Source organism: Carassius carassius, chromosome 1 (assembly GCF_963082965.1).
Source record: "Carassius carassius chromosome 1, fCarCar2.1, whole genome shotgun sequence".
In the NCBI taxonomy this organism is placed as follows: domain Eukaryota; kingdom Metazoa; phylum Chordata; class Actinopteri; order Cypriniformes; family Cyprinidae; genus Carassius; species Carassius carassius.
The window spans coordinates 23437270-23449374 of NC_081755.1; the positions used below are offsets into that span (position 1 = coordinate 23437270).

The window sequence follows — 12105 nt, forward strand, 5'->3', positions numbered from 1 at the left end:
ATGGCGAGTTAAGTCAAGCCCTTTCAAGTATGTCATCCAAATGATGTCAAAATCCATCAGCGCAGCATGACGAAGAGCAACACCACAGGTGCAAAAACATTGGCACGAGTTAGAAATAGAAGCCATTTTTAGATTCTACCAAACTTAAAATCCTGTGGTCTAGCAGTGTTCATTATGCACCAGCTAAAGATGGTATGATCCGTCCTACATCCCACTGAAACGTGATTTCAAGTGCGACTCTCCAAGGACCCCCAGGTTGGCCTAAAGGCTGCGAGAGAGACCACCTAAATTGTGAATTTTTTCTGGGAGTCCTTCTGATCTCAGGTGAGGAAAAACCCCCTCAATTACACTCACGCATACACTCATACCCAAAAAAAGGGAAAAAATAAGAGTAAAATATTTCTTCCTTAAAAAAATAAAATATTCAAGACTATCAGCTTTTATATAAAAACACCAGCAAGCAAGCAAAAAAAAAAAGAAAAATGAAAAAATAAAGAAAAGAAACAAGAAATTAGGAATACTGAGGTAACAATACCCTGAGGTAGTTTTTTTTTTCTTTTTTTCTTAATTTCATTTTATCTAATCTGTTCTAGGTTCAGTGAGAAAGGCCAGGACTCTGGCAACCTCATCGGCAAATGTCGAACAAAGTGGGCGAGAGAGAGCACAGAAACCATCTTGCGGTCACCCGTTCTTGACCTTTGACCTACAGGCAGACTTGTACCCTGTCATTTCAAACCTGGCATTCAGGCTGACTGTCCTCATTTGATTCGGTCTCTGCATATCTTACAGCATATTTACTCTCAGGAAAACCACAGAACAATGCATCTGAAGGCCAGGTTTTATGATTGCTTTTTAAAAATCTGTGAATATGTCAATCACATATTCTTCAAAGAGAAAACATTTAAAAAAGATGCCAGGTCACGTTTTCTGAAATTGCGGTACGTTGTTTTTTTTCATCATCTGCCTGTTCCACTGCATTGAGGGGCCAGGTTAACTCACATATCATATATATATAATATATATAAAATATGCCGTTTGGGTGTGAGCGGCGATCGATCCTGGCCGGCGTGGTTTAGGACGGAACTGATGGGTCTCCGCACATCAAAGCTGAGCCACTGCAATACAACTGCAGAGGTCACCTTTAGCCCACACGCTTACTGAACTCTCGCCGCACGTCCCGCCGGACAAACGGCACACAGCCTAAAAGGGAAGCCTCTGAAAAACACTGCAACCCTCTTAAGCCAGGAACGCGATTGGTGGTGGTTAAACGTGCAGCATCTCAACACAAAGTCATGAAGATTATATTTACAACCTCATTTTTTTTTTTAAATCTCGTCACCCTCACAGTTTAGCGTGGGGGACTTCAAGAGCTGTGTTAACAACTTTGGCCCCTCCCCTCGTCTCTTATAGGCAGGGAGAAGTCACCTGATTGGTGACCCCGCCCTGCAAAAAATTGCTAAAGTTCCTCTGCTCTCTCCTTCCCATCTCTACCTCACTGCATTTCATTAATAATACCTCTGAATAAACATTTCTATACATATATCTCTATCTTAAAAAAAAAAACTGTTAAAATTTTGAAGTGACTGCTGATGGCTGAGGGTCCCAAGGAGCTCAAACACACTTTTGAGGGACCTTCATTACGCCCCATTCCTATTAAGCAGCTATGTAAAAAGCTCTCACTAGAGGGCGCTCCGCTTTGACGGACCTCCTCACCATCCTCAGTCACTCCATCTGGCCTGGCATCTGGTCTCTGTTTTCTAGTTATCTCTCTTTAAAAAAAAAAAAAAAATCACTTTTTTTCTTTTTTTAATTCTTGTTCGTTTTCACTCAATTATCTTCTTCGCCCTCTCTCGGGCAGGTTTTTTTTTTTTTGTCTTTTCTTCTCTTTAATTCGCTCTCATTTCGCTGCTCATTTCTCCCTGTCTACCGCTGGGTCTGTGTGTCACTCTCTCTCTCTCTCTCAGTCAGTCCTCTCGTTTGTCTGTCCCTCTGACTGGCCAGCGGCCCCGGACTCTCACTTCCTCCTGGGTTCTTGTGCCAGTCCCTGAGGGGTCCCCAGCTCAGACATGCCCTCCGGATGGGACACCTGTGGACCTCCTGTACCTCCTGTACCTCCTTTCTGCTGCTGCTTGACTTGTGTCAAAATGTCCCTGATCTTCCTCTGTGCCAACTAGAGAGAAGACAACAAACAGCATTTAAGTGAAAGTGAAGTGACGTGTGGCCGAGTATGGTGATCCATACTTGGAATATGTGCTCTGCATTTAACCCATCCAAGTGCACACACACAAAATGGTGAACACACACCTGGAGCAGTGGGCAACCGGTGCTCGGGAAGCAGTGGGGGGACGTGCCTTGCTCAAGGGTCTCACCTCAGTCATGGTATTGAAGGTGGAGAGAGCGCTGGTTATTCACTCCCCACACCTACAATCCCTGCTGGACCTGAGAATCGAACCCGGGACTTCGACTCTCTATCTATTAAGCCACGACTGCCCCAAAAGTGAGGTTCATTAGGCCACGACTTCTTAACCAAACTCTTTGGGCGTCCACTCCTATCCAAGCCAGGTATATTTGTGACCCCGGACCACAAAACCAGTCATAAGTAGCAACAGCCAAAAATACATTGTATGGGTCAAAATTATTGATTTGTTTTTATTCCAAAAATCATTAGGATATTAAGTAAAGATCATGTTCCATGAAGATGTTGAGTAAATTTCCTACCGTAAATATATCAAAACTTAATTTTTGATTAGTAATATGCATTGCCGAGAACTTCATTTGGACAACTTCAAAGGCGGTTTTCTGAATAATTCGATTTTTTTTGCACCCTCAGATTCCAGATTTTTATGCAACATATTTATTCAGCTTTCAGGTGATGTATAAATCTCAGTTTCAAAAAATGGACTCTTATGACTGAGACTGATTTTGCGGTTCAGGGTCATGTTTGTGCAGGGAATGCAGAAAGATAAGCGACTGACCTGACTTGCGTAGAAGTGTCCTATGATTTTGACGATGACCTGGTCGTGTTCATCGGGGGTCTGCTCTCGGGGAACCACTACTTCAGCAGCGGTGAGGTTCTGCAGTTCATTCACCTGTGATGGGGTCGTTTCAGCACAGAGGATTATTAATATGAAAGGAAATCAGCTTAATTTTATGGGAGTTTGACAACCACAACATATTAAGAGTTCTTTTTAGAGAAATTAAAATTCTGATTCGTCAAAGATAAATTTGTGACAGTGTGACAGAGTTTTTTATGTTTCAAGGCACTTTTCCATTCTATTCTATTGTAAGGATCCTTTATCAAATCCACAGGACTCTTAGTTTCACTAATTTTACCATCTACAAACTTTTGAGCAATATTAGTAGTATACATCAACAGTAGTTTAATTGATACACTATTATAGTTTCAGTTTTTTATAAGATTAGGCTTTTTTACGTTCTCCGTTTTCGATTTAATCTTAGTTAATGTTTTAATACTGTAATTCTGTTGTGTGTTTGTAATTCAAAATTGTTTTTTTTAAATGTCTCTTACTTTTTATTTATTAGTTTTAGCTTTAAACTTAATGAAAAAGAGAAATGTTGACATTACAACTAGCTCAAATAAAAAAAATAAAAAAAAGATATTATTTTATTTCAGTTAACGGATATTTTACCTCAAGTACCATTTTTAATGGCTTTCATTTAATAATCACCCATATTAACATTTCAACGTAGATGACTAGAAAAGATAACTTCAATTATTCCATACTAAAATGAACTGAAATGTACTATTTGCTGCTTTTAATATTAGGGAGAAAAAATTCTATAATAAAATGTGTATTATTCTATACATTGGATTGACACAGTAATAAAAACATCAAATCAAATATTTTAAAGCTATAAAAACCTTTCTCTGTGATCATCTCTTTTTAATTTTATGAGATAACTTCAAAGAAATTATTTTTCAGCCATACGTTAATGATGTACGACTTACCGTTTTCCCGCCCTTTCCGATGACCCTCCCTGCTGCTGCAGCTGCTACTTTGATGTGCGTCTCCAACTTCACTTCCTCTTTGGGGCCAAAGAAGTTCTCCTCCTTCAGCTTACCGTATATTCTGCCTTGAGCCTAAAACACACAGTGCTTCTTAAGTGACTTGGGTCTTCCTGACACCAAATATTGTTTTGAAATTAATTAGCAAAATATGCAAACCTTGAACTGGGCCTCAGGTGGTCCTGTAACAATGACCATTCGCATTTTCGAGTCTGGAGCCTCTGCTGGTGCAATCTGAGGAAAGACGCATTTGAGAGCTGAAGTCATCGTGACATAGCTATGCACTTCAGGAAGAGAGAACATGAACCTCAATATTTTAAATGACATACGAACACAATATTTGATCTTAGATGACCTGTGTGATCATGTTAACAATAATGTCACCCAAAGATAAAATATTTCTATCATTTACTCACCTTCACGTTGTCCTAAACCTATAAGATTTACCTTTATCCATGGAATATATATATATATATATATATATATATATATAATATATATATATTATTAATACTTGTATTCAGCATTGATCAAACTGATCAAAAGTGACAGTACAGACATTTATAATGGAACAAAAAATTCTTGTTCTTTTGATTTTTCTTCAAAAAGCCTTGAAAAATATTAAACGATTAATACTTGAGGTATTTATTAGCCTAATCTCTCACGCCCCACGCACAATTATTATTAATCTTTCTTCCCCATAACCAGTATTGTCTGCTTTTTAATTATAAACAACCAATGATGGTGACTATTGTTCATTTTTTTGAATATGCTTTCTGTTAGATTTGTTTTCTTTGTTCTTTCTTAAGACTAAAGGTGATCGTGCTTTTTGTACTGTTCCATTAGCACTGAGAACTATGGGTTCTGTCAATTCTTTTAAAAAACACCTGAAGACGCATCTTTTTGGACTCGCTTTTATTTAACAGCAGTGGTTACTTGTCATTTCATGTTTGTGAAGAGTGTTTCTGTGTGTTGTGTTATGGTAGATTTATTGTATGCATGTTTGATCCTTTTTATTAACAGATTGTAAAGCACTTTGTGACTTCTTGTCTGTGAAAGGTGCTATATAAATAAATTTTACTTACTTACTTTGTTGGCCAATCATATGCAAGTGAATATGGGTTTATGTATGTGTTGTAAGATATAAATATAACTGAAGAAAATCCAATAAATAAAGTAAAAAAAAATTGATTTCTGAAGGAACATGTGACTATAAAGTGTGTAGAAATGATGCGGAAAATTCAGCTTTTTAATCTGTTTACAAATTGAAAACACTGCAACAGGTTTGGGGAAAAATGAAGCATGAGTAAACAAAAGAAGTCATTTTTTAGGTGAAATATAATGCTTTTTTTTTAAGCATTGTAAACCAAAGAGATTACCCACAATGCATTTTTACAAAGGCTACCTTAATAGAAGCTCCAGCAAAACGGCTTAGCTGCTTGATATGCTGTCCTTTCTTGCCAATAAGGGCTCCTACGGCTTGGGCTGGGATGTACACGTGGACGGTCTCCTGTTCGGAGGCCTGTGGGGAGACACACAAAAATGAAAAACCTCTTAGACCGCCACAAAAGAGACCTGCGTTAACCGACCATAATTGGCTAAAGATGCCACAGAGGCCTAGTTCATGTGACATCGGTATCTACGATTTTTTACTTATAATGAATAGTGACAAAATTGGTCATACCCCCATAGGGCCATAGGGGGGTCCAGGCATGGAGTTTCCAAGGGCAGGAGGAGGCATGGCAGAGGATGACGGGAAGAGGCCGATTGCTCCCAGGTTTAGTCCAGGGATCAGATGAGTCTGTTGCTGGATGAAGGCGGAATAGATTTTCAGATTTATGATTAAAATTCATGCCTATTAGCCAAATAAATCCCTACACATTTGTCTCTCAGACACAAACTCACATTCATGGCAGCAACGTCATTGTCATATGCCTCCCGCACTTTCTTCATGATTTCCTGTTCTGCCAGGCAGCACGCTTCGATCGAGCCCTTCACTGTGATCGTCCTCTCTGGGTTATAAAGGGTCAGATCCTGCAGTCTGCATTAAGAGACATTGAGAAGAAAACCGTGTTAAGAACACTCAGTAGAAGATTCGGCCACTGGTTTTGTGATTGTGTCCTTTCAGTGCTTACGGTGAAATTGTGATCTTGGTATCAGTGTCTTGTTCCACTTTCTTCAGGTTGCGTCCCTCTTTGCCAATCAAACGGCCAACAAAGTTGTTGTGAGCAAGAACCTTCAGAGGCACCTCATCGGCACTACCAGAAATGTACAGTATTTGTTAATACTGATCTGAGAACAGACATGACCCAATAAATTAAATGCAATTACAACAATAAATGTAATTGTCCGTTACAGTTACTGAGAAAAAAAAACATTTAATTTAAGGGATACTCCACCCCAAAATGAAATTTTCTCAATCACTTATCCCCATGTCGTTCTAAACCCGTAAGAGCTTTGTTCTTCTTCAGAACACAATTTAAGATATTTTGGGTGAAAGGAGGCTTGTGACTGTCCCATTGACTGCCAGTAAATTACACTGTCAAGGTCCAGAAAAGTATGAAAGACTTCATCAGAAGAGTCCATCGGCCGTCAGTGGTTCAACCGTAACGTTATGAAGAAACGAGATTACTTTTTTTTTAAGAAGAAAACAAAAATAAGAACTTTATTCAACAATTTGTCTACTCAAGGTTGCGCTATTTTCTTTCAAATCATAAGTATACGTAAAAAAGAAGTATCTTTGTGGCACGGCTGACTCAGAAGAGCGTGCGCTGCTTGCGTTCAGCTCATAATCTCTAAAATGGTGCTACAGTGATGTGGAGAGAGACCGAGGAGACGAATTGTTGAATAAAGTCATTATTTTTGTTTTCTTCGTGTACAAACAGTATTCTCGTCGCTTCATAACGTTACGGTTGAACCACTGATGGACTTTTCATACTTTTCTGGACTTTGACAGTGTTATTTACTTAACAAACCTCACGTTCTTCATCCAAAATATCTTAAATTGTGCTTTTATGGTTTTGGGACGGCACGGGGGTGAGTGATTAATGACAAAATTTCATTTTGGGGTGGAGTATCCCTTTAAATTACAGTTTCTTTGAACGATTACAAAGGGGGTTAACATCTGAATATTTTCACACACACACATTAAACTGATTTCATTCCCAGACTGCAATATCTTTAACCTCAGAACGAACTCAAAGTAAAAAGAGGTGCTGAAATCTTGGCGGTGCTTTACAAAGAAATGATTACAATCTTAATGCAAATGATGAAGGATTTTGAAAGTCTGACAGTAATTAGTGTTGATGGCTGCTGTAAGGTTAACACTGGCTGCTTTAATTTATTGTTTCAAAATGATTCACTGTTTTAAAACATTCATCAGAAAATTAATCAAATGTAATCGGTTACATTAATAAAGCAACTGAAATAGTTCAACTACTCATTACATTTTAAATAAGGTAACTTGTAACCTCCAAAGAAACCTTCCCAACACTGGTCAATTTCGATCATTAATGAATAAAGTACTAATTTAATAAATAAATTAATAAATAACTTGCCAAGCCCAAACTTTTTTGAACATATACAGAGGGCATTATTACTTTATAATATTATAAGAAAACTCAAATTCGTAATAAACGTAAAGGGGTGACTGTTCTGATTGTCGTCGACGCTCACGTTTTGGTGTCCTTGGCCTCCTGGATCATGATTTCCAGGATCATGCGGCAGGCAGCTGAACAGCCCTCTGGGGTAGAATGGATACTTATGGGCTTTTCAGCGGCACCTGCATTCTCTTTACGATGCACATCAATCCTGAGAGATGAGAGGAGAAGAGAAGAGAGGGCGGCATCGTAAAGGTTACGCAACAAACAGTGTATCAAATATACAAAGGCATGAGGAAAAGTCAAACAATCAGTCAAAAAACCTTCTCTTAATTTCAATCAGTTTCTGTTCCATTCCTCCTCTTTTTCCATTAAATCACACTTAAGAGTCAGTAACTCACTTGCTCTGAGTTTGTTTGGTGATGTTACGGATGGTGGCACCCTCCTTGCCGATAATGGCTCCCACGTATTGCGTGGGCACCAGCAGCCTGAGAGGGATGTCAGGGTGTTGATGTTTGCTGGGGATCCCAGAGCCGGGCGACATCTGGCGGGAGGTTCCTCGCGGACCGTATCCGGGACGTCGGCCGTTGTCTGGGCCTCGCTGAGAGTCGACATCAGAGTTTTCATCAGGGATGTATGACACACGCAGGGCGTGGTTCTCAAACTGGTAACCGTTGATCTTCTGGATTGCTCTTTGAGACGAGAAACATGAATGATATACATGAATGCGAGAGGGTTTAAAGTAACTGACTTTCTTGGGTGAAAAAAAAAGTCACTGCGGTGTGGATGAATGCTGAATGATTCAATGTACAAAGATTAAATCATACAAATAGTTTCGTAGTTCAACAGAAGAGATTTGCTTAAATGGTTATTAAGCAACATTATGAATGAATCTGATGAAGAATCCAGGCTGACAGATCTCATAGTTAGCTAGCCTGAATAAAAGCTTGTAAAGCAGCTGAATCACCAGCAGGTGTCAGCCGCAAACAAGAAAAAACCGTAATGAGCGGATGCGTGCTTTGTGGTGAGTGAAGGTTTCATGTGATATTGCAGAAAGACAAAGGATTTTAAAGCTGAAATGTGTACTTAGTATTTTTTAAATACTTTATATTATTACACGACGATATACACATACAGTCATTTTTTTGTGCATTTTCAAAACATTGAGAATCCAGTCCAACCCAGCACATGGAAATGGTGCGAGTCTGAGGTGAGAATCAGTTTGTCCAAATAATGGAAGACAAGGGAAACTATCTGACAAAACTCATTATTTTTGCAATTAAATCTGGTGACACTTCAGCTTCAAAATGAAGGTTTCAGGGCAAAGTTCACTCACTGTCTAGCCTGTTCCCGCGTCCCATATGTGACGTTCACAACTGCAGTCTCACTGTCTGTATTCACTGTGGAAAAAATAAGAACAGAGAAAGAAAGGGAGTTTAAATAACTGCAATTTTTTTATCTTTCTGATTTATTTTTATGCAACAAAGCGCACACAACTTTTCCAGGTGTTCAGCATGCTTCTGATGTATCTTTAGAACATAAGTAATTCAAATGTGTGTACTATTTTTATCAGTAATGCATCATTCAAAACATAAAATAAACTATTTACCTTGTTCACAGTTCTCAACAGTTCCATACTGGAGAAGCATAGCATCAAGAACCTACAATGGATAAAAGAGAATGAATGAAAGTGGGGGGAAAAGATCCTGATTGCGGATTTACTTAAAACTGTAGTAACTAACAACAAATGCAACAGCTGACTGAATTGGTTTCACACAAGACTCATAAAATTACGCTTCATGAGTGTACACTTCATTAAACGTAGTTACCCAGGATGCTCTCTTCAAAAAAAAGTTTCAGTGCATTTCTTTTTATTCTGTATTACAGAAACATCCTAAGTCAGAATCCTATCCGTTTAAGTAACCAAGCTAATATCACTTAGGAACTTAGAACTTCCAAATCTGATCAAAATTCCAAAAACGAATTCAAACTTGTCTCAAACCAGGTGTGTATTCTGTCTATGATAATAGACTTAATTTCTCCATACCAAAACTTTACATCGGTTAAACTGAACTAGGCTTCACCCATTAAAACCTGGTTGGCGTCTGATTGGTTTCGCCTCCTAGTGGTTGAAGTTGGGGCTTGTGGCTGGCAGAAGTGGGGCCTGCTGGAGAGGTGCCAAGAGAGACCCCGCCCCGCAAGAACAACTGTCAGCCAGTACAAAAACCATTGGAGAAAACACACACTGAGCCACACCCATGCACACGCATGCACACACACACGCACACATACACACACACACACACACAGACCGTTTCTTTTTGCAAGAAGTTAAAGAACTGAAATACCTAATAAATAATTTGTCATTTATACTTATTTTCAAGTATTTTTTAAAGATGTTGCATTTCTCATCTTCCAGCTAAATTTGCAAAGAGATCTTTTACATGTAGCTTCATTTTCTAAAAGAAGAGCAAAATTAGTGCCTCAGTGGGACTATTAAAACACGTAGTTTTTCGTTGCGATTACCTGTTTGTTCGACTAATGCAAAATTATTGCAGTTTCTCTCTGGTGATGCATAAACATTTATATGTTTTTTTTTTTTACATCAAACCTAAAATAACATCTGAATCTATGAATGGATAACACAATCATTTATTCTTGGATTATGCTTTAATCTGTCTAAACTACATCCTTAAGAGCCACCCATACTTGGGTGAAGAGCATGCTGGTGTCGATGGAGATGAACTGAAGAAGTCTTCCTGTCAAAAGAGACATGGACACATCCAGACTCACCTCCCACTGTAGCTGTGGTGGAATGTTTCTGATCTGGAGTTTTCTGGTCCTGCAGAGGGAGAACAGAAAGACAGAAATGGGGTTAAGAGGAGGCTCCCTCACCAGTCTTGCTTCAAGAAACAAGAGCCATCAATATATCCAACCTAAAACTAATGAGAGCAGCGGTTCCAGCCGCAGACATCTTCAAGAAAAACTGCTCTCAAGTTTACACCCACAATCACATAAAAACTAATTACACTAATGCCATCCAACATCATCCAAACGCTGATTTACGCTGACAGCTAGTGTTCAGAAAGGTCCTGGTCTTGTCTATCTCTAAATGATGTGGAAAGAGATGCATGGAAAGGTGAAAGTCAAAGTCAGAACAAGGATAAATCCACCAGAATGGTAACTTTCATCATAAACGGTACTTCGTTTTAGCTCTGATATTAAAACTTTCATTCTTTCACATGCCATAAGAGTGACACCTTGTAAAAAACACTTTATTTTAAGTCAACTCTTAATTACTGCTTAGTAAAGTAGTTGTGAAGTTTAGGTATTGGGTAGAATTAAGGATTTTGAATATGGTCGTACAGAATGTGTACTTTATAAGTATTAATAAACAGCCAATATGCATGTTAATAAGCAACTAGTTAATAGCGAGAATTGATCCCTGTACTAAAGTGCTTTACTATACTAAAGTTTATTTAATAAATTAAATTAATTGAAACTGAGGAATTAAATTAGGTGTGTAAAAAAAAAAGAGTGGTATTCAAGTCATTGCATTTAACATTCATGACCTATGTTTAATGACCCTCAAAAAACAAAAAAGACTGATAAAATATATACCTTGAACTTTGGATAAAAGTATAAATGTAAACAAATATAAATGTTAAATTCAGTCCAGAACTTTGACCAGCTATACAAGTAAACCATAACAAGTATGTGTTGACTGTAGAATCATTCAGATAATTCTAGTACGACATGATTTACGCTCATAAATTTTATTTCAAAATCGAGGGCAGGACCTTTGAGGTTCGAGAAAATCTCTCAAAATGATCTGGAAGGAGGTATTATTTATAGGTATAGATTAAACATGGTGAAGATACTCGGGCATAGAAGCGAGGCGGAATGGGCAGAAGAGAAAGAGAGCGAGAGAAGAGACTGAATGGGTATATTATTGAAACTGAACACTGATGTAGTTCAATGCCATCTGCCCCGGAAGCATCCAAACTCTCGGCCCGAGAAAGAGAGAGAGAAAAAGAAAGAAATGCAATAACTACAGCAATGACCAAGCAATGCAAGGCTTATGGGGGAAAAAAATGAAGGAAAAATGAGTGAATCAACTGTAAAGTCTGATAGAAGATTGCAGCATGGCATTGCCAATGACACAGTTATAAGGAGACCAGATAACCTACACAAAGCCGTAGCACTCTGGGACCTCTAGAGGGCGCAGCAGCAAACTTCTGAAGCAATGCATGTTTTTAGGATCGAGGAGGGAAATGGGTGCCAGGGGTCATGTGGGAGGGGCAACCCTTTTCTGGTAACTGAGAGCAGAAACCCTAAAGACCTCTGAACTCCGGAAGGTTGACGCCCACCGGTTGACAAGCAGAGAAAATGGTGCCGTTTGCCCGCTTTCAAGCTCCCTTCATGCAAATGGCGGGCAAAACAGCCAATCAGGGAACAAAGAATCCTGCAAGGGTGTTT

General features: G+C 38.8%; 1 protein-coding gene across 2 annotated transcripts in view; it reads right to left on the reverse strand.

Moving 5' to 3' along the window:
• Positions 1 to 822: 822 nt before the first annotated feature.
• igf2bp1 (insulin-like growth factor 2 mRNA binding protein 1) overlaps positions 823 to 12105 on the reverse strand; it is a 33244-nt gene continuing 21961 nt past the window's right edge. The window contains exons 3-15 of one of the 2 annotated variants that reach the window (XM_059551789.1): positions 10420 to 10468; positions 9236 to 9287; positions 8963 to 9026; positions 8028 to 8318; positions 7703 to 7837; positions 6163 to 6285; positions 5933 to 6068; positions 5712 to 5828; positions 5433 to 5549; positions 4187 to 4261; positions 3971 to 4102; positions 2976 to 3089; positions 823 to 2170 (exon numbers count right to left, since the gene is read on the reverse strand). In XM_059551789.1, the coding sequence (XP_059407772.1) occupies positions 2015 to 2170; positions 2976 to 3089; positions 3971 to 4102; positions 4187 to 4261; positions 5433 to 5549; positions 5712 to 5828; positions 5933 to 6068; positions 6163 to 6285; positions 7703 to 7837; positions 8028 to 8318; positions 8963 to 9026; positions 9236 to 9287; positions 10420 to 10468 (1561 nt within the window). In that variant the 3' untranslated portion in view covers positions 823 to 2014. Of the gene's footprint in view, positions 2171 to 2975; positions 3090 to 3970; positions 4103 to 4186; positions 4262 to 5432; positions 5550 to 5711; positions 5835 to 5932; positions 6069 to 6162; positions 6286 to 7702; positions 7838 to 8027; positions 8319 to 8962; positions 9027 to 9235; positions 9288 to 10419; positions 10469 to 12105 lie in introns of both variants that reach the window. The other variant, XM_059551779.1, reaches the window with a different exon arrangement.